This window comes from Chiloscyllium plagiosum, unplaced genomic scaffold (assembly GCF_037043375.1).
Source record: "Chiloscyllium plagiosum isolate Xiang-an unplaced genomic scaffold, Cpla_swu_hap1 HiC_scaffold_21, whole genome shotgun sequence".
NCBI lineage: Eukaryota > Metazoa > Chordata > Chondrichthyes > Orectolobiformes > Hemiscylliidae > Chiloscyllium > Chiloscyllium plagiosum.
Window position 1 is genome coordinate 58,095,276 of NW_028270159.1, and position 23,653 is coordinate 58,118,928.

Genomic DNA, 23,653 nt, shown 5'->3' on the forward strand with positions numbered 1-23,653 from the left:
CGAGCAGTCTTTAGCAAATAGAATGAAGGAGAACCCCAAAGCTTTCTATAGGTAAGTGAGGAATAAAGGGATGATTAGGGTAGGAATAGGGCCAGTCAAAGACAGAAGTGGGAAGTTGGCTGTGGACCCTGTGGAGATCGGAGAGGTGCAAAAGGAGCATTTCTCATTGGTTTTCACTCAGAAAAAGGAGAATATTGTAGAGGAGAAGAATGAGGTGCGAGATATTCGACTAGAAAGGATCGAGGTTAGTTATGAACAGGTGTTAACAATTTTGGAAGAAGTAAAAGTAGACAAGTCCCCTGGGCCAGATGGGATTTATCTGAGGATTCTCTGGGAAGCTAGGGAGGAGATAGCAGAGCCTTTGGCTTTGATATTTGTGTCATCATTGTCTATAGGTTTGGTACCAACGACTGGAAGATTGCAAATGTTGTGCCCTGGTTCAAGAAGGGCAGTAGAGATGACCCAGGTAATTATAGACCAGTGAGCCTTGCTTCTGTTGTAGGAAAGGGGTTGGAAAGGATTATAAGAGATAAGATTTATAATCATCTAGCAAGTAACGATTTGATTTCAGATAATCAACATGGTTTCATCAAGGGCAAGTTTTGTCTCACAAACCTCATTGAATTTTTTTGTGAATGTGACCAAGCATGTAAATGAGGGTAGGGCAGTTGACATGGTATACATGGACTTCAGTAAAGCCTTTGATAAGGTTCCACATCGTAGGCTGTTGCAGAAAATGCAGAATCATGGAATTGAGGGTGATTTAGCAATTTGGAATAGAAATTGGCTTTCTGAAAGAAGGCAGCAAGTAGTGGTTGATGGAAAATATTCATCCTGGAGTGTGGTTACTAGTGGTGTGTCACAAGGATCTGTTTTGGGATCACTGCTATTTGTCATTTTTATAAATGACTTAGACACAGGTATCAGTGGACGGATTAGTAATTTTGGAGAGGACACTAAACTCGGTGGAGTAGTGGATAGTTTGGAAGAATGTTACAGGTTGCAGGGGAACTTGGATTAACTGCAGAATTGGGCTGAGAGGTGGCAAATGGAGTTTAATGCAGCTAAATGTGAGGCGATGCACTTTGGGAAGAATCAGTAAGGCAGAGTACTGGGTCAATGGAAAGATTCTTGGTAGCGTGGATGTGCAGAGGAATCTTGGAGACCATGTACACAGATCCCTGAAAGTTGCCACCCAGGTGGATAGTGCTGTTAAGGAAGCATACGGTGTGTTCAGTTTTATTCACAGTGGGATTGAGTTTCAGAGACGCAATATCATACTGCAACCATATTTTGGTCCCCATATTTCTGGAAGGATGTGGAAGCATTGGAAAAGATGCAGATGAGATTTACCAGGAGAAAAGGTCTTATGAGGAAGGGCTGAGAGAACTGGGCCTGTTCTCATTGTAAAGAAGGCTAAGAGGGGATTTGATAGAAACATACAAGATGATCAGAGGATTAAACCATGTCCTTGGTTTGCAGAGACCTTCCAGACGTCCTATGACATTGGGATCAATTGTTTGTGGACTTGTGTTAAATGATTGAGGTAAAGACAAACTTTTGAGTTAATTGCTGATAAAAACAGAGACAGCAGAGTAGGAATACAGGAGAATGGTATTCATGGAATCAATTATTCTAAAACCATGAGACATAGGAACAGGATTATACCATTCATCAATTGAATTTGCATCTCCATTCACTGAGTTGATCTGGTAATCCTCAAATCCACTTTGCTGTCTTTGACCCAGAGCCATTAAGTCCCTGAATAATTGCAATTTTGTCTGTCTTAGCTTTAATATACTAATTGTTCTAACTTTGACAACCTTCTGTGTTCAAGAGTTGCACAGATTAACTACCCTCTTAGAGATGAATGTCCTCTTCACCGCCATCTTAAACATTTGATTACCAACAATAACATGCTTGCAAAACAATAGAAAACACTTAAAGAATATGCTGCTCACAAAGTCCAATTGTTTTTATAAATGCACAGTTTTGAGAAAGTAAGAGTGAAACCTGTGACTGATTCTTATTATACCTTCCAACATTCTCCTCAGCACTCCTGTTCACGTCCTCTTTCAAGAGTTACATCCTATGGTTTCCTTATTTGTTCTATTGTTTTCTTTCAACAGCACTTCTCTATTTACTGGTCTTCTTGTGACCCTGTTTGCCACGTGTTCCATCATTGTGTGTTGCTCTGACTCCAACTGTTTCTAACCCCTGTTCTTCCAATGTGAATATTTAACCAAAGTTTGTGAGAGGATTTGTGGCTCGGGTGCTCGTTGCTGTGGTTCTGTTCGCCGAACTGCAAGTTTTTGTTGCAAACGTTTCGTCCCCTGTCTAGGTGACATCCTCAGTGCTTGGGAGCCTCCTGTGAAGCGTTTCTGTGGTGTTTCCTCTGGCATTTATAGTGGCCTGTCCCTGCCGCTTCCGGTTGTCAGTTTCAGCTGTCCGCTGTAGTGGTCGGTATATTGGATCCAGGTCGATGTGTTTGTTGTTGGAGTTTATGGATGAGTGCCATGCTTCTAGGAATTCCCTGGCTGTTCTTTGTTTCGCTTGCCCTATAATGGTAGTGTTGTCCCAGTCAAATTCATGTTGCTTGTCGTCTGCGTGTGTGGCTACTAGGGATAGCTGGTCATGTCGTTTCATGGCTAGTTGATGTTCGTGGATGCGGATCGTTAGCTGTCTTCCTGTTTGTCCTATATAGTATTTTGTGCAGTCCTTCCATGGGATTTTGTACACTACATTAGTTTTGCTCATGCTGGGTATCAGGTCCTTCATTCTGGTGAGTTTTTGTCTGAGTGTGGCTGTTGGTTTGTGTGCTGTTATAAGTCCTAGTGGTCACAGTAGTCTGGCTGTCATTTCAGAAATGTTCTTGATGTATGGCAGTGTGGTTAGTCCTTTGGGTTCGGCATGTCCTCGTTCTGTTGTCTTTCCCTTCGGCATCTGTTGATGAAATTGTGAGGATATCCGTTTTTGGCGAATACCTTGTATAGGTGTTCCTCTTCCTCTTTTTGCAGTTCTGGTGTGCTGCAGTGTGTTGTGGCCCTTTTGAATAGTGTCTTGATGCAACTTCGTTTGTGTGTATTGGGGTGGTTGCTTTCATAGTTCAGGACTTGGTCTGTGTGTGTGGTTTTCCTGTGTATCTTAGTGGTGAATTCTCCGTTTGGTGTTCTCTGTACCCTCAAGTCTAGGAATGGGAGTTGGTTGTCCTTTTCTTCTTCTCTCTGAATCGGATTCCTGTGAGTGTGGAGTTGATGATCCGGTGTGTTTTCTCCATATCCGTGTTTTTAATGATTACAAAGGTGTCATCAATGTATTTGACCCAGAGTTTGGGTTGAATTTGTGGTAAGGCTGTTTGTTCTAACCTTTGCATTACTGCTTCTGCTATGAATCCCGAGATCGGTGAGCCCATGGGTGTTCCGTTGATTTGTTCGTATATCTGGTTGTTGAATGTGAAGTGTGTTGTGAGGCATAAGTCCAGTAGTTTAAGTATGCCATCTTTGTTGATGGGTTCAACGTCCTGTTGTCTGTTATGTCTGTTCAGCAGGTTGGCTATTGTTTCTCTGGCTAGGGCTTTGTCAATAGAGGTGACACTCTTACTTTGTGCTGCTCTCAGTTGTTTTGTCTATTCACGAATTTATGAATAGATATTAGGGGATATTTCAACATGCTCTTCAAGTGCTCTCTGAACTTGGACTGAGTAGCCACATAAATGAATGTGTTTGTGCAGCAGCTTAAATTTCTCAGCATATAGGCAAGCACTTCAAGCATCCCATCAGAACTGACTATGGAACCATCAATATCAAAAAAGTATATAATGTAAACAAACCACAGGAGGATGAAGGTGCCCGATATCGTAAAGAGTAAAATCATCGACTTCCTTCTGCTCTCTATTTCTTGGTCACTGTGTTTTTCATCCCTTTTGTGATGCTTCAGTCCCATACGAACTCGACTGGCCATTAAAATGTGTCTGACTGTCATAGCATTGAATAACAGAATTAAACCGAATGGTAATAATGGTGTCAAAACCTTTTCAAACATCCTAAATCCAAACCACCTTGGATCTCTAAAGTAGATTTGCTTATTAGAACAGCGCCATTGTACATTGTTAATTACCCGTTTAGGTTTATATCTGAAGTAAATGGGAATGTTTTTTAAACATAGGAGAATGCCAGTTGTTGCTAGAATCACAGTCGCAGTTTTCTTGGTGCAATATTTCAATTTTAGTTTCTGACAAGAAATGGCAACAAATCGATCAAAAGTGAAAGTCACAGTGAACCAGATAGAACAGTCTATGGCTACACGGATCACAACATAGAGAGGTCGACACACGGAAGTGAGCTTCACGACATTCAATGGGAAAAAATAATTGTTGATTCGACGGAGTATGACCTCGGTGATAATTACCAGGAAATCCATCAATGCCATGGCCACCAGGTAACGAGTGGTGCAAGTGGAAAGTCCACACTTTCCCTGGGACAGGATCACAATTGCTATTAAGTTAACTGCAAAAAAAAAAAAAACCTGGTGAGCAGACTTAATCTTTCAAGGACAAATAAAATCAATTCTGAGCTGAGGTACAGATTATATTTATACAGAAAACGTGCACTGGGACCATGTCACAAATAAAACAACCTCAAACATTAGTCTCTCCTTCTGAACCTGTTATCTCACTGCTCTTGGGGCAGATACATAACTACAATGCATGTCATTTTCAGCAGTACAGCGTCATTAGCATCAAACAAGCAACAAGTGGCTGTTACTGAAATTCAGTACAATTTTAGCCGAAGAAATACTTTGCGTACTCCTCTGCAATTGCAGTACAAGCAGGGTCAGACCCACATGGCCAAGTGGCCTTCGAGATCACTTCTCTGGAAACACATGACATACAACTGTTGCCATTTCACTTGTAGACCTATCACCTTCAGGAAATGAAAATAGACCATTCCCAGTCAGGACGCAGCAACCCAGCTTTTTGTCTTTCAGAATTCCCCAAGCTTCACAACAAGGAGCACGTTTTTATTTTACAATGTGTAGGTGCCATCATTATTTGGTCAATGTGTTTAGTGCATGTTAAACAATCCTTTACATGTGAATGCATATGATCTCTAACACCAGGTGACCTCAACATTTTTGGTTAAATTAGCTTTCGCTGAGACAGACGGTAGCAATATATTTACAGCCCATCCAAAGAATAACATTTTACTTTTGCCATTCTGTACTTTAAAAATGTTTTTTTCAAATGTTGGAATTCCTTTTTTCTGATCTACTAGTTTCATTTCATCATCTAATATACATCTCTTATATCTTCCTGAAGAGTTATGGAATATCTCCTTGCACATTTCCATTTCTTCTCTGCCTTATGTTTCCACATTCGACCTTTGTCAAGACGTCTTCACACTATTGTAATGTTTTATTTTAGACTTATCTAATTCAAGTCTTTCCAAATTGAGTCTGTATGTAATACTACAGCATTTTATGTTCACTTCTGTCTCTAATAGGATTTTATTATTTATCCTGCCACAATATTTTTTCCCAGCTCTAAAATAACTTGCCTGCTGGTACTTTCAGAAAAGGGTTATCGTCAGAACTGTCCTCAATCAAAACTGTCTGAGTGTGGCATCAAGCAACCCTTGCAAAACTGAAATCATCTCAGCTCCAAGACATCTTTGTGTGAGTTCCTCAGTGTCGTGTCCTCGGCCTAAACATCTTCAGCTGCTTCATCAATGACCTTCTGTTCATCTAAGTTCAGAAGTGGGGATATTTTCAGATGAGTGCACCATGTTCAGCACCATTCCAGACTTCTCAGATACTGAAACAGTCCATTTTCAAATGCAATAAGTTCTAGACAGTACCTAGACATGGATTGACAACTGGCAAGTAACAATCACATCACATAAAGGCCAGGCTACAACCATGACCAATAAGAGACAATATAACCACTGTCTTGTAATATTCAATGGTGTTACCAGCACTGATTCTCCTGCGATCAACAGCCTGGGCATTACTATCCAACAGAAAGTCAGCTGGACTCACCACATCACCACACTGGCTACAAGAGCAGGTCATGGCTTGGAATACTGATGCAAGTAACTCACAATGTGTATCCCCAAACTCTGTCCATCACCTGCAAGGAACAAGTCAAAGTGTGCTGGAATACTTCCCACTTGCCTGGATGGTGGAGCTCCAACAACACTCAAGTAACCTGACACCATGCAGGACAAAGCAGCCCGCTTGATTAGCTTTGCATCAACAAGCATCCATTCCCTCCACCACCAATGCTCAGTGGCAACAAAGTGTAACATCTACAAGTTGGGCTGATCCTCAGATAGCACTCACCTAAACTCACAGCCACTTCCATCCAGAAAGACAAGAGCAGCAAATACACAGGAACATCATCACTTTCAATTTCACCCCCACACCGCAAACTCCTAGTGCCAAGCTACTTACCATGCTGTCTTGAAAATATATCACCGTTTCTCCACTGTCACTGGGTCAAAGCACTAGAGTTACCTTCCTAATGGCATTTGTCCAAACACAATGCACATTAACTGCAGCGGTTCAAAAAGGCAACTCACCACCATCTTCTCAAGGGCAAGTAGGGATGTGCTACAAATGCGAGCCAGCCAGTGACGTCCATATCCCACAAAATGAATAACAGAAAGAATGATTTTCTAAATCAGATCTCAATTCTACCCTTTATATTTCAATTTGCTAAAGCTTTGTGAAATTAAATCATTTACAATTATTCCAGCAACAGCATTTACAGCTCAATTATTCTCTTTATGTTTAGTTTATTTTAATCTTCATCTCACAGGCAACTTATTGTGAAGGTGTTTATTTTATCAGAGACTTCAATTAACTCACTTTTATTTCATCTTCACATGATATCTTGGTTTTGTCTTCACTAAGAAAGACACAAAACAAGACAACACAATTGTTGGAGAACACAGATTCCTTGAAGGGAGATGAATTGAATGATTACGAGGCAAAAGGTGGTGGGGAACTTGATGAGAATAAACACCAATAATCCTCAGGGCCAATAGGGCGCATCACAGAAAACTTAAGGAATTGACCTTGGAAATAGTCAGTGCATTGGTGGCTGTCTTTCAAAATTCTGACATCCTGGATTAGTTGCTATGAATTGCAAGTTGAGAAATGGGCCTTTTTTTTAAATGCAGTCAAAGGGAATTCTTGACTAGTTAGACTGACACCGTTAGTCGGGAAAATCTTGAAGTCCATTGGAAAACATTTGCTAGCAGTGACAAGATCAGATAAATTCAGCGCGAATTTACGAAATTTATTCCATCCTTGAACATTACTAGACGTTTTCATGGACATAAATAATAAATTGAGTCGGAGGAACAATTGTAAGGCTTTATTGGACTTTCAGAGGGCTTTTTCGAAGTTCCACATAGAGATTAGCATGTAAAACTAAAGGGCGTGGAATTGAGGGAAGTGTACTGTCATGATGAACGTGCCAATTGGAGGACGACAGAAAAGAACAGGAAGAATTGGGAATTCATCTGAGAGACAGGCAGGGACTGGTCAGGTAGCACAGGGATCAATAATTGACCTCATCTATTCACAATACATATTAATGATTTACATGAGGGAACTTAACATCTTATCTCTGGCACTGCAGATAACTAAAGTTGGTTGGGATGGTGAGCTTTGAGGAATAAACTGAGATATTTCAGTGTGTTTTGTACAAGGTGAGTGAATGGACAAATGCAAGAAGATGACGTATAATGTGGATAAATGTGAGGTTATCCATTTTAGCAAATCGGAAAGGCAGATTATTATTGATATATTGATAGATTGATAAAGTGGGAGGTGTAATGAGATGAGTGCCCTTGATTAGATTAGATTACTTACAGTATGGAAACAGGCCCTTCGGCCCAACAAGTCCACACCGACCCGCCGAAGCGTATACCACCCAGACCCATACTCCTACATTTACCCCTTCAGCTAACACTACGGGTAATTTGGCATGGCCAATTTGGCATGGCCAATTCCAGACAATGAAGATTAACATGCAGGTGAGCAGGAGGAGACAAAGACAAGTGACATGTTGGCTTTCATAGTGGGAGGATTCCAGTACAAAGCGCAATTATCTACAGTTATTGCATTAACCCCTGGCAGAGCAGAACTGTGCTATGAAGAGAGACTATCAATTAAGATTATACTCACTGGCCTTCAGAAGGGTGAGAGGGGAATCTCATCAAATTTGTAACATTGGAAATAGACCTGGGCAGGTTAACAGACGAAGGATGTTTCTAATGACAAGTGAGTCAGGAATCATCTGTCACGGTCTACGGTTAGGGCATAAGCTTTCAGCACTGAAATAAGTGGAAATTTCTTCACCCAGAGAGTGGTGACCATGTGGAATTCTTACCTGATCAGGCAAAAATATTCAAGAAGGTTTCAGAAATAGTTTATAGATCGCAAGGGATCAAAGGATCTCAGAAGAATGCAGGAGCAGTCTACCGAGATAGACGATCAGCCAGAATGATACTCATTGTTCAGGCACGCTCTGAATGCCCTACTCCTGCTCACATTTGCTATGTGTTAGGGTTTGCTGGATTGGCTGGGTTTGACAAGAGGTGTTCCGCAACCCTGGGAAATGATTTTCTCACAGTTTCCAACAACAATCTCGTGTGGAATCATGGAAACTAAATTCAGATGTTGTTTGATTTAGCACAGAGGTGACCACAGAGCTCGGTCCCATCCTTCCAGGGTCCCTTTCCACTTTGGTCCTGGGTTTGCTGGAGCTTGGTAAGCTGTTCCTCGCAAACCCAGGATGGATCCGACAGATCTCTTTGCCCACACCCACTCAGGCTGTGCTCTCAGAGCTTCCACACTCTACAGCCTCTGCTCCATTTTTTGTGCATGCACAAAACCAAGACACATTGTAACTGCCCTCCCCAAGTTTCATTCTGCATTGTGTGGTCACACGCTCAGGTCTCCTTGAAATATCTCCAGCAGATCACAGCACAGTCTCCAGCAAAACATTCAAGTCCTTCCACTATCTTTCCAGGAACAGAATTAATTGGAATGCCTATTTCCAGCAAGTTACTTGCTGGGTCCATTGCAATAATAATTGCAGGTCTTCATCATGTTGCTGTCCACGTGATCAGCTCAGAGTAACTAACACTGGCGCTCAGTGCACAGGCACAGAGCAAGTGTGAGCCAACGCGTGAGTCAATGCGGGGTTGACACCCCTTTCCAATATGGAGCTTCACAGCCAACTCCCGATGAAATGGGTGAGACCCCAACACATTCAAATTCATTGTTTCTGAGCTTCATAACACAGCAATGTATCACAGGAGAAAAATAACGAGGACAGGGAAAGATACAGCAAGGAAAAACATTCACCTTAATGTAGAGTAGGGTCATTACTTACTGGAGTATAAGTTTCCGAAATATGGGGTACAATCAGGGTATTCGGACTAACTGGAGGAGAGTGGCCTTCGTGAGTCCAATACAAAATGGAACTATTAAATAATGAGACTGTGAGATCATATGAAATGATCAGTTATATCGTAATCTGAATCTACCGAGCAGAACACATCGAGACATAACCAAACCAGGCAGAAGACACTTTGTAGACCACACTGATGCATTGATCAGTAAAGTGGAATATTTGCAGCATGGAAGCAGGCACTGATCACTCTCTTGCTCGGTATACCTGCACTAGATAGTGACCGAGCATGGGGAAATTTCCAGGTTCTGCGGTAAATGACTGGAAGTGGTGCTTCCTTGAGTTCATGTCTCTGTATCTGCGATACACTAGTAAAAGACAAATACTGAGGGAGTGCAGATGTGAAAATCGCTATTAGACACAGAGCAGAGGGAAATCAGTTTAAACATAAGCAACTAATAGAGATTTGGGAATGAGACAGAACGAGACAGAGAGCGATATCATTAACAGACGTCATCACGTGTGTGAGAATTTTAAAGTGGAGACACTGCAGGAGTTAACATTGAAGCTCACAGGGAATGAGAAAGGGAACGGATTTCGGTCGAACCTCGGGAAAAAGCTGTGGAATCTTTGGGTGAGCTTTGGTGATGCAGTTTTGTGAACGGGAACGGGGTCAGCAGGGTGCTGGGAATACCCAAACTGGATTTCACATTTCATGCTTTAAGCAGCAGCTGGGTTGATCTGGTGAAAGATGTTCTTGAGGGTTTATTGAATACAATGAATAATGGTCAGGATATGGGGCCAGGAAATCAAGCCAGGGATAAAGGGAGGACTATATATGTGGAAAAGCTGTTGCACTTTCTGATATTGGACAGGGATGGAATGGAATCCGAAGAAGGAAAAGTAGTTCATTGCCTGAACTGAAGACAGTGATTTTTATGTTCCTAATCTGTAAAGAATGGTGACAGGATCAAAATGAATCGTAGTTTACAGATGAAGCTGAGCAATGTCCCTCTTGTGTGTCGCCCAGAATCAAAGAGAAGACAGACAATAAACAATGGTTTGCAGAGTGATGTATAAATTCAGAGTCTCATCAGCAGCAATAACAGCAGCAAGGGCAGTAGAATAAATGAAAAGAATAACAATAGAGTTAAACATGGTTTATAGAAATAACAACTGGACAGTGAGACTTACCAGGAACACCAACAATAGCCAGGATTGGATAATAAAAGAATTCAGTCATGTACATTATGTAATGGATTTGCAAGGATAATGGAATCTTATCATAAAAAGCAGAAAGGGCCAACAGATCCCAGTATACAGTCCTGTCCATTGTTGTATCATTCATGCCCAGTATTACTAGATTCTGGTCCATTTATGAAATATTCCAGCCAACTTTGTTCTCAGATTCTAATCTCTCCTTTCCCCGTCTCTAGAGCTGTTGAGTGTCGGAGATGCTGCTGCCACTGACCGTATGGAGTGTCACATTGAAATGAGCCTGCTTTTAATAGAAAAGCAAATTACTCCAGTGTCACCGGTTGAATCCATGGAGACTAACATTAATTCCAGTCACTAAACAAACAGGTTCATTTCAGCTGGGAAACAGAGCAGCAGGTTAGGAAGTGGAGGGACTGAATTGAAGGTAGATGTTAGAATCAGTAATTCCAAAAGGAAGGACAGAGACAGGTTCATGAACACTGGTGCTAATGGGCTGAAGTGTGTTTATTTCAACCCAAAGAACACTATGGGTAAGGCAGATGACTTCGAGCCTTGTGGAGGACATGAGCCTATGATATTGTGACCATTACAGAGATTTGATTGAGACAGAGACACAACTAGCTGGTCAAATTGTCAGGGTTTTGTGTTTGAGATGAGGAAGACAAGAAGATAAAAGAGGTGGAGGATTTTCATTACGAATTACAGAGAATGCCACTGCTGCAGTCAGAGAGGAGATACTGGAGGGCTTATCCACTGAGGTAATATGGGTAGAGCTCATAAATAAGATGGGTACAACCACTCTAATATGTTGATGCTATAGACTACCCAACAGGCACCGTCGCATTGATGAACACCTATGTTGGCAGGTTCTGCAAAGACACAATAATATCAGGGTTGTCAGCGTGGGTGACTTTAACTTCCCCAATATTGACTGGGACTCCCTTAAAGTAAGAGCTTTGGATGGGGCAAATTTTTTAAGCACATCTAAGAGGGCTTCTTGAAATAGTATGTGAATAATCCAATGAGCGGAGGGGCCATTACTGGACTTTGTATTGGCTAATGAGCTCACCAGTGACTGACCCACCAGTAGGATAGCATTTCAGAAACAGTGATCAGAACTGGTTAAGTTGTATGATAGCTATGAACAAGGATAAGTCAGGACCATATGGGAAAGGACTCAACTGGGGGAGAGCAAATTATATCAGTATTAGGCAGGAGCTAATGGGTGTTAATTGGGAGGAGCTGTTATAGTTCAAGTCCACATTTGACATGTGGGAATTGTTGGAAAATCTACTGATCAGGGTTCAGGATCAGCATGTTCCAGCAGGGAGGAAGAACAGGCATGGCAAGGTAAGGGACCATTGGATAACAAGAGAAGGTGTGAAATTAGTCAGCAGGAAAAGGGAAGCATATGTAAGTTTCAAGAAAGTAAAATCAAACAGGGTCCATGAGGAATTTAAAGAAAGCAGGAAAGAACTCGAGCAGAGAATTAGGAAAGCAAGGAGGTACCACGAAATGACCTTGGCAAGTAGGGCTAAAGAGAATCCAAAGGCATTCTGTACTGACAGTAAAAGCAAGAGGGTAACTGTGAGGAAGTGGGTCCACTCAATGACAAAGAAGGGAAATTGTGCTTTGATGCAGAGGGTATGGGTAAGATCTTAAATGAGTATTTTGCATCAGTATTCACTCAGGATACTGATATGGATGAGAGGGAGACTAATGTGGAGCATGATAATATGATGGGGTATTTTGAGATCATCAAAGAAGTGATGTCGGGTCTCTTGAAAAGCATTAGTACCCAAGGCCCATTGGTATTGAGTACAGGTTCAGAGAGAACCAAGAGAGCGGTGAGGAAGGCATATGGCGTACTGGCTTTTATTGGTAGAGGAATTGAGTTCCGGAGTCCTGAGGTCATGATGCAGTTGTATAAGACTCTGGTGCGGCCGCATCTGGAATATTGTGTGCAGTTTTGGTCGCCATACTATAGGAAGGATGTGGAGGCACTGGAACGGGTGCAGAGGAGGTTTATCAGGATGTTGCCTGGTATGGAAGGAAGATCGTATGAGGAAAGACTGAGACACTTGGGGCTGTTTTCATTAGAGAAAAGAAGGTTTAGGGGTGACTTGATTGAGGTGTACAAGATGATTAGGGGGTTAGATAGGGTTGACAGTGTGAACCTTTTCCCGCGTATGGAGTCGGGTATTACAAGGGGGCATAGCTTTAAATTAAGGGGGGGTAGATATAGGACTGAAGTTAGGGGTAGGTTCTTCACTCAGCGAGTCGTAAGTTCATGGAATGCCCTGCCAGTAGCAGTGGTGGACTCTCCCTCTTTATGGGCATTTAAGCGGGCATTGGATAGGTATATGGAGGATAGTGGGTTAGTATAGGTTAGGTGGGCTTGGATCGGCGCAACATCGAGGGCCAAAGGGCCTGTACTGCGCTGTATTCTTCTATGTTCTATGTTCTAGAGGAGGTGAATGGGGCCTTGAGCATGATCTTTGTAACCTCGCCAGCCACTGGAGAGGTTCCGGTGGACTGGCGAGGAGCTAAAGTTTTCCCTCTGCTCACAAAGTCAAATAGGGATAGTCCAGAATACTATAGACTGGTGAGTCTTACATCGGTGGTTGGGAAGCTATTGTAGAGAATTCTCAGTGGTAAGATTTACATTCATTTTTAAAAGGCAAAGGTGAGGACTGCAGATGCTGGACTCTCTCAAATTTAACAACATCCTTTCCTTAACAGAGCTAACCAAATTGTACTCAGGCTTTGTAAAATAGCCTCACCAAGGATCCTGCACAGCTGCAGCATGATATCCCCTCTCCAATACTCAATGCACTGACCAATGAAGGCAAGCGTGCCAATGTGTTCTTCATTATTCTGTAAACCTGCGACTACACTTTCAAGGAACTATGAACCTGCACTCCGAAGTCTCTTTGTTCAGCAGCACTCCTCAGTAACTTACCATAAGTATAAGTCCTGCTCTGGTTTATCTTTCCAAAATGCAAAACTTCACTTATCAAAATTAGATTCCACCTGCAACTCCTTGGCTCATTTTTCCATCTGATCAACCTCCTGTTTTAGAACATAGAACATAGAACACAGAACAATACAGTGCAGAACAGGCCCTTCAGCCCTCGATGTTGCGCTGACCTGTGACCTATTCACAGCTACACTATCCCAAAATCATTGATGTGCTTATCTAAGAATTGTTTAAATCTCCATAATGTGGTTGAGTTGACTACATTAGCAGGTAGGGCATTCCATGCTCTTACCACTCTTTGCGTAAAGAGCCTGTCTCTGACATCTGTCTTAAATCTATCACCCCTCAATTTGTAGTTATGCCCCCTTGTACATGCTGACGTCATTATCCTAGGAAAAAGACTTTCACTGTCTATCCTATCTAATCCTCTGATCATCTTGTATGTCTCTATCGAAGCCCCTCTTAGCCTTCTTCTTTCCAATGAGAACAGGTTCAAGTCTCTCAGCCTTTCCTTATAAGATTTTCCCTCCAGACCAGGCAACATCCTGGTAAATCTCCTCTGCACCTTTTCCAATGCTTCCACATCCTTCCGGAAATATGGGGACCAGAACTGTACACAATATTCCAAGTGTGGCCGAACTAGCGTTTTGTATAGTTGCAGCATGATATTGCGGCTCCAGAACTCAATCCCTCTACGAATGAAACCTAACACACTGTATGCCTTCTTAACAGCACTATCCATCTGGGTGGCAACTTTCAGGGATCTATGTATATGGAGTCCAAGATTCCCCTGCACATCCACACTACCAAGAATCTTTCCATTGACCCAATATTTTGCCTTCCTGTTATTCTTCCCAAAGTGCATCACCTCACATTTAGCTGCATTGAACTCCATTTGCCACCTCTCAGCCCAATTCTGCAATTTATCCAACTCCCCCTGCAACCTGTAACATTTTTCCAAACCGTCCACCGACTTTAGTGTCGTCTGCAAATTTACTAAGCCATCCACCCATGCCTGCATCTAAGTCATTTATAAAAATGACAAAAAAAGTGGTCCTAAAACAGCTCCTTGTGGCACACCACTCGTAACCGGACTCCAGGCTGAATATTTTCAATCTACCACCACACCCTGCCTTCTTTCAGAAAGCCAGTTTCTAATCCAAACTGCTAAATCACCCTTAATCCCATGCCTCTGCATTTTCTCCAACAACCTACCGTGTGGAACCTTATCAAAGGCTTTACTGAAGTCCATGCATAGCACGTCAACTGCCCTACCTTCATCTACATGCTAGGTCACCTTCTCAAAAAACTCAATGTGGTTTGTGAGACACGACCTGCCCTTGATGAAACCATGTTGACTATCTGAAATCAAATTGTTGCTTGCTAGATGATTATAAATCTTATCTACTCTGAGATATTACTCACTGTCAGCAAAACCACCTGTTTTATGTCATCTGCAAACTTGCTAATCAAGCCTCTAATATTCACATCCATTTCATTTTTACCAATGATGAAAAACAATGAACTCAGCACTGATTCTTGCGTCATACCCTTGGTCACAGACCTCCAATCTGAAAAACAATCTTCTACCACCACACTCACACACAGGCACACACAAACACACGGATACACACACACCCACACACGCAAAATAACTCACACACAGACACACATACACACTCACATACAGAGACACATACTCACACCCATACACACTCACACAAAGATACACATGGACATGGACACACAGTCACACACACACTCTCACAGACAAATACGGAAACACACACACACGCATACAGACCCCCTTAAAAGATTTTTACAATGTGGCCTAAATTTTAACTTTTTGTTATTGTAAAGGTGGATGTGAAGTGGATATTCGAGGGGTGATGTGGCTGATCAAACCACTCAGCTTTCAGAAAGCAAAATTTATTTAAATACTACAGTTAAAACACCGAAGAAAGGAAAACAGAATTTAGAATAACTTAACTATTTCAGAACTCAACTGACTCGATTCAGAAAATTATCTAAGCAACTGTTCCAATTTACATAATATCCTGTAAACACACCCCTTGGAAAAAGGTAAATACCAACACAGGTTCTTACAGGCAGGAGAGATTGCAAAGTGAAAAGACAGGCAAGACTCATCTGCTAAGCATGGATTGTTTTTTTCTGCAGCTGCTTCTCTGTTACAAATTAGAAAAAAAAACTGAACTCGGAGAATTGGCCTCCCCCCTGCCATTAGTAAAGTAGACATTTCTTCACCTCTGTTTTTATGACCTCTCTTAATTAAAAAAAAAGGGACAAAATAGCCTTGTTAAAGGGAGAACAGTACATTGTCTGTCATACACTCAGTCCTACATACAAAAAAGTCACACACATACACACATCTGATGATGAACAGACAAACAGACTATGCAGAGTGCTAACGTGAAAGAACTTTGGCCAACTACGAGTTGAACTCAAGATAAAGGGAAAACTAAGATATTATCCAAAACGTTATTCAGCATCTGAAGTTTTCCTGCTTATACAAGCTGCTGTCAATGAGATGTCTTCCTTGAACTGTTGGATTTGGCTGAATTCACTTTGCTTTAGGCAGTGGGAAGATTGCAATAAATGCTCAACAGGAAACCTCCAAGAGTGGTAAAGATAAATAACAAGTGTATAAGCTTGCACACATTGCTGTGAGGAGGAAGAGGAAAAGAGAGAGGGAGCAATAGGCCATTCCTTCTTAAGGAAGTTACATTTTTTTCCCTCTCTGATTTTAATCGCACAATAATGTTATCTGAAGGCAAACTAGACCCTGTGAGGTCTCCCTGCACATTGTCTGAACTGTATGACTCTGCCACATCCCCTGCTTCGTTTAGCTATATCATTGCTGTTGTTGTACATAAAACCATTTCGTTAGCAACAAATACCCCTATTTGATTTGAAGATGTGTTTTTTTGTGCAGCATCATTTAAAAATAAAACGCTTGATGTCTTCACAATGTTTGTGTTAAAATGTTTGTATTGTATTCTTAAATTACTTCCCCAGTTTTGTTCTCCCATGCAAGAGGAAATATCCATTGGCTATTTACCAGCTACCCTCTCCTCAAGACTTATATGATCAATAAGAACATTTCAGCTTCTCAGATCTGAACTGATTATCCTTCAGAACAGAATGCCTTCATCACAAGACTGAGTAAAGACAAACATCCTTGAGAAGCTTCAAATCCAATTTTATGTTGTTTTTTTTCAGTTAAGGCGTCCTAACAAGTGGCATGGTGGCACAGTGCTTCACACTGCTGTCTTACAGGGCCAGGCACTTGGGTTCAATTCCCACCTCGGGCAACTGTGGAGTTTGCACATTCTTCCCGAGTCTGTGCGGGTTTCCTCCCACAGTCCAAAGATGTGCTGGTTAGGTGAATTGGCCATGCTAATTTGCCCGTAGTGTTAGGTGAAGGAGTTAACATAGGGGAATGGGTCTGGGTGGGTTGCTCTTCAGGGGGTTGGTGTGGACTTGTTGGGTCAAAGGGTCTGTTTCCACTCTGTACGTAATCTAATCTTATCACAACCTGACCCCTGCCTCAAATGTGGTCTCAGCAATTTTTCTGGACAGATGCACAAACATATCCCTCAGATAAAACCTGATACTCTTGTCAAAAAAGCACCATTCCATTTACTATCTAAGTCACTTGCTGCATCTTCTGAATAATATGATATAATTTATGAACGAGAATATACAAATCCCTCTGTACCACCTTGTTCTGAAATCTCTCTCCAGTTGAATAATTTATGGCTGTTTTATCTTTTCACCAAAATACAAACTTCTCATCACCCACATTTCGTGTTTTTTTTTTACTGAAGGTTTGCTCATTAACCTCCCCTGTCTGTATCCTAGTGCAAATGCTCTGCCTCCACTTGACATCTTATCGAATGATTATTCTTGCGTCTTAGCAAATTGAGCTCTAAATCATTCAGCCCCTTTATCCAAATCATTCATCTACATTATAAATTGTTGATGACCTTATACTGATTCCTGAGACACTCCACTACTAACAGCTTTCCAACCTGGAAACAAATAATAATCTCTACTCTGTATTTCCTGTTAGCAAACCAAGGATCCCCTGTCCCTGTGTAGAAACCTGGGAAGGTTGCATGACCTCCTCCAGTAATGTATAATCACTCAAATACTTTATTCTATTCCTGACCAGCTCCTTAGAGGGATAGAATGGTCTCCTTCTGTCTCATTGCAATCATCCTGACTGGCTGAATGGGGTCTTCCTCAACCTCTGTGATTGAGAGAGCAATGCAAGAGTTGGGAGCAGCAGTTAGCCATTCGCCCCCTCGAGCCTGCTGCTCAATTTTGAAAGAGCACGTCTGATCTGATCTCATTGCGGCTGAACATCCCTTTCCTGTCTTTTCCCAACAAACTTTCACTCTCCTGTCCATCAAAGGTCAATCGAGTTCAGCCTTGAATATCTTCAATGACCCAATCTTCACTGTTCCCTGAGATTGAGGACACCATGGACAGCACAGCCCAAATGAAAAACAAACATCCTTATCATCATCTTAAATCATCTATTTTAAAGTATGCTAACCGCACAGCAAGTCACCTCCTCTGTTGAGGAATAAGTGCACATCAAATAGGAAAAGACTTGGGCCATTCAGCCCCTCAAAACTATCCCATATTCCCATTGGCTCTGTTCAGTATCATTTATCAAACTCAGTCGTCACTGCTCTCTGTAGAAGACATTTCTGCTACTTTAAGACCCGAGAGCACAAGAAATTGGGAACAGAATTAGGCCATTTAGCCCATTGAGTAGGATTCGCTTTTGTTCGTGGCTGGCATGTATCACAGTATAATTATTCTGCCTTCTCATTGTAACCCCAATCTCCTTAATAATCAAAACATATCAACCACAGCCTTCAAGACATAACTGCGTCTCTGTATGAATGTGCTATGTGCGTGTGTCTCTTTCTGTGTCTTTGTGCTACCAGCAGAACACAGAGCATGATCTTGATCATGCCGGACTGTTTTTCAGTGTGGAGGCCTGTGACCAGCGGTGATCCACAGGGACCGGTGCTGCATCCACTTTTGCTGGTCATTTATACCAATGACTTAGGTAAGAATACAGAAGGCATGATTAGCAAGTCTGCAGATGCCACCATGGTTATTTGTACAGTGGACAGTGAAGAACATTGCCTGAGGTCACAAATAATTGTTGATCAATTGGATCACAGAGCTATAGAGTTGTACAGTGTGGACCCAGACCCTGCAGTCCACCTCGTTCATGATAACCAGATCTCTGAAATTAATCTGGTCCTATTCTGTTTCTGTGCTGTATAACTCCATGTGTGTTTGTGTGTCTGATATGTGTCTGTGTGCTTTTGTCTGTAATTATGTTTTTTCTTTGTCTTTATACATGTCTCTGAGTGCCTCTTTGTGTGTGTGTGTGTGTGTGTGTGTTATGTGTGTTCCTCTATTAATGAATTTGCATCTCTATATCTGCATCTGTGCAATGATAACTCCTGGATTGCATCTCTTCCCACCCTGCCTCCTGTAAAAATGCTATCCCTTAATACTAATTCCTCTGCCTCCACTGCATCTACTCCCAGGAGGACCAGTTCCACACAGAACTTACCAGATGGCATCCTTCTTCAAAGACTGCAATTTCCCCTCCCACATGGTTGATGATGCCCTCCAACGCATCTCATCCACTTCCCGCACTACCGCCCTTGAACCCCATCTCTCCAACTGCATCAAAGATGGAACCTTCCCCCCTCCCTATGGTCCTCACCTTCCACCCCACCCACCGCCATATACTTCATATCATCCACCAACATTTCCACCACCTACAAATGGACCCCACTACCAGATATATATTGCCCTCCCCACCTCTATCCGCTTTCTGTAAATACCATTCCCTCCGCGTCAGGTCCATACCCCCTGAGAAACCACCCTGCCCTCCTGGTACCTTCCCCTGCTGCCATAGGAATTGCAAAACCCGCGCCCACACCTCCCCGCTCACCTCCGTCCTAGGTCCCAAAGGAGCCTTCCACATCCATCAAAGTTTTACCTGCACTTCTACACATGTCGGTTATTGTATCCGTTGCTCCTGATGCTGTCTCCTCTACACTGGGGAGACAGGATGTCTACTTGCAATGTGCTACAGAGAACATCTCTGGGAAATCCACACCCACCAACCCCACCGCCCTGTGGCTGAACACTTCAACAACCCCTCCCACTCACATGCAGGTCCTGGACCTCCTCCATCGCCACTCCCTAACCACCCGATGCCTGGAGGAAGAATGTGTCTCGGGACCCTCCAACCCCCTGGCATCAATGTGGATTTCACCAGTTTCCTCATTATCCCTCCCCGCACCTCATCACAGTTGCAGAATTCCAGGTCAGCACCGCCCTCATGACTTGTTCTACATGTCCATCTTTCTTTCCACCTATCCGCCCCTCCCTTCCCACCAACCTAACACAATTACTCCCTACCTGCATCCACCTATCACCTTTGCACCGACCTACCCCCAGTCCTACCACTCTATTTATCCCTTACCACTCCGCATTCCTGATAAAGGGCTTCCTGACCCTTGTGTTGCAGCAATTCTTCTACTCAGGAGTTGTCCAGCCTTTTGGGAGGGTCTTTAGTGTCCTCCAATAGAATGATCAGGACTTCATCACTTGATCGATTGAATCCAACCAGGCATTGACATGTGGATGGCAGGGTGGTACTTGCTCATCCATTCCTGGAGGTGTTGGGTGCACATCGGTCAGGTAGCCCTCTCCAAATAAGGGCATGAGGATCCCTGTGTCTGGCAAATAATTCAATGTTTCCAGTGTCCTGGGGATGGCATTCAGGTCGATTCCATTCAATTCAAATTCAAGTGTATATTGTATGGTCTTCAGCTGCTGTGTCATTCCTGATGAAGATCTTATGTTTGAAACGTTGACTTTCCTGCTCCTCGGATGCTGCCTGACCAGCTGTGCTTTTCAAGCACTACACTCTTCGATGATGATTGTAGCTGCAGTCTGTGTGGATTCTGCAACATGTTTATTGCAGAGTCTTTGAGCGCAGTCATTTTGGTCAAGGTTTGTCTCAATTTCCTAGAATGCCTCATTTAATGTCTATTTTTCATAAATCCATCATTGTGAGTGGCTCATCTGGCCACAGTCTTTTAGAACAAATTGTAGCTGAGTGAAGTTCTTACAAACATTTTTAAACTCCAACTTCACTTTAAAGTCTCTTTTTGACCATTAAGATGTCCTTAACGTGACAGACCACAAAACCTCACAATCTTTTAATTGATTTATATTTTACTTTAACTTACTTCCTTCAAATTGGGGGGTCTTAATATAGTCCCAACACTATATTGTACACTTAAATCTGCAAGATAACCTGACATCCCTTTGTTTAGAACTGGCACAAGAACAGCAGATTCATGTTTAACTTTCATATTTCCATGCATCCATGAATTATGATGTCCTGTAAGTTATAAAGTCACTGCATGAAGCTGAGCTCGAATGTGTAGGGGAGGAAGAGAAACAATGGAAATCTAATCCGATTTCAAATAAGACCCACATTGCAAATACATGTAAGTTCAGATCATAAAGGGTTAACATTTATTTCAGTGAATATCAATATTTGAGAAATTTTCATTCAGATAGAAAGACCCTTTTACTCATAGAGTCATAGAGTGATAGAGATGTACAGCATGGAAACAGACTCTTCGGTCCAACCTGCCCATGCCGACCAGGTATCCCAAACCAATCTAGTCCCGCCTGCTAGCACACGGCCCATATCCCTCCAAACCCTTCCTGTTCATCCAAATCCCTAACCCATCCAAATGCCTCTTAAATGTTGCAGTTGCACCAGCTTCCACCACATCCTCTGGCAGCTCATTCCATACACGTACCACACTTTGTATGAAAAAGATGCCCCTTAGGTCTCTTTTGTATCTTTCCCCTTTCACCCTAAACCTATGCCCTATGGTTCTGGACTCCCCCATCCCAGGGAAAAGACTTTCTCTATTTATCCTATCCATGCCCCTCATAATTTTGTAAACATCCATGAGGTCACCCCTCAGTCCCCGACACTCCAGGGAAAACAGCCCCAGCCTGTTCAGCCTCTCCCTTTCGCTCAAATCCTCCAACCCTGGAAACATCCTTGTAAATCTTTTCTGAGCCCTTTCAAGTTTCACAACATTTTTCCGATAGGAAGGAGACCAGAATTGCACGCAATATTCCAACAGTGTCCTAACCAATGTCTTGTACAGCCGTAGCATGATCCTGTACTCAATACTCTGACCAATAAAGGAAAGCATACCACACGCGTTCTTCACTATCCTACCTTCAATGAGACTCCACTTTCAATGAGCTATGAACCTGCACTCCAAGGTCTCTTTGTTCAGCAACACTCCCTCAGCCCTTACCACCAAGTGTATAAGTCCTGCTAAGATTTGCTTTCCCAAAATGCAGCACCTCGCATTTATCTGAATTAAACTCCATCTGCCACATCTCAGCCCATTGACCCATCTGGTTAAGATCCTGTTTTAATCTGAGGTAACCCTCTTCACTGTCCACTACATCTCCAATTTTGGTCTCATCTGCAAACTTACTAACCGTACCTCTTATGCTCACATCCAACTCATTTACGTAAATGACAAAAAGTCAAGGGCCCAGCGCCGATCCTTGTGGCACTCCATTGGTCACAGGCCTCCAGTCTGAAAAACAACCCTCCACCACCACCCTCTGTCTTCTACCTTTGAGCCAGTTCTGTACCAAATGGCTAGTTCTCCCTTTTTGCCATGAGATCTAACCTTGCCAATCAGTCTCCCATGGGGAACCTTGTCGAACGCCTTACTGAAGTCCATATAGACCACATCTACTGCTCTGCCCTCATCAATCGTCTTTGTTACTTCTTCAAAAAACTCCATCAAGTTTGTGAGACATGATTTCCCACGCACAAAGCCATGTTGACTATCTCTGATCAGTCCTTGCCTTTCCAAATACATGTACATCCTGTCCCTCAGGATTCCCTCCAACAACTTGCCCACCACTGAGGTCAGGCTCACCAGTCTATAGTTCCCTGCTTGTCTTTACTGCCCTTCTTAAACAGTGGCACCACATTTGCCAACCTCCAGTCTTCCGGCACCTCACCTATGACTATCGATGATACAAATATCTCAGCAAGAGGCCCAGCAATCACTTCTCTAGCTTCCCACAGAGTTCTCGGGTACACCTGATCAGGTCCTGGGGATTTATCCACCTTTTACTGTTTCAAGACATCCAGCACTTCCTCCTCTGTATTCTGGACATTTTGCAAGATGTCACCATCTATTTCCCTACAGTCTATATCTTCCATATCCTTTTCCACAGTAAATACTGATGCAAAATATTTGTTTAATATCTCCCCCATTTTCTGTGGCTCCACAGAAAGGCCACCTTGCTGATCTTTGAGGGGCCCTATTCTCTCCCTAGTTACCCTTTTGTCCTTAATATATTTGCAAAACCCCTTTGGATTCTCCTTTTTGCTCTCCTGATTTCCCTCTTAAGTATACTCCTACTTTCTTTATACTCTTCTAAGGATTAACTCGATCAATCCTGTCGAGACCTGACATATGCTTCCTTCTTTATCTTAACGAAACCCTCAATTTCTTTAGTCATCCCCAGCATTCCCCATACCTACCAGCCTTCTCTTTCACCCTGACGGGAATATAATTTCTCTGGATTCTTGTTATCTCATTCCTGAAGGCTTCCCATTTTCCAGCCGTCCCTTTACCTTTGAACATATGCCTCCAATCACCAATAGGACAAGAGCGCAAGCTACTCACCCTCCCAAATTTAATATTCTTTATTTTAGACAAACAAATGGGCGGCACGGTGGCACAGTGGCACAGTGGTTAGCACTGCTGCCTCACAGCGCCAGAGACCCGGGTTCAATTCCCGACTCAGGCGACTGACTGTGTGGAGTTTGCATGTTCTCCCCGTGTCTGCGTGGGTTTCCTCCGGGGGCTCCGGTTTCCTCCCACAGTCCAAAG

At 42.7% G+C, this 23,653-nt stretch overlaps 1 protein-coding gene across 1 annotated transcript; it reads right to left on the bottom strand.

Annotated features, from left to right (window-relative positions):
• Positions 1-3,612: 3,612 nt before the first annotated feature.
• Positions 3,613-10,757, bottom strand: LOC148146206 (putative G protein-coupled receptor 139). The gene is made up of 2 exons (XM_087998616.1): positions 10,619-10,757; positions 3,613-4,505 (listed from the first exon to the last, which is right to left on the bottom strand). Exons 1-2 carry the CDS (start codon positions 10,755-10,757, stop codon positions 3,613-3,615), a joined length of 1,032 nt encoding a protein of 343 aa, XP_087854742.1.
• Between the last annotated feature and the right edge of the window lie 12,896 nt (positions 10,758-23,653).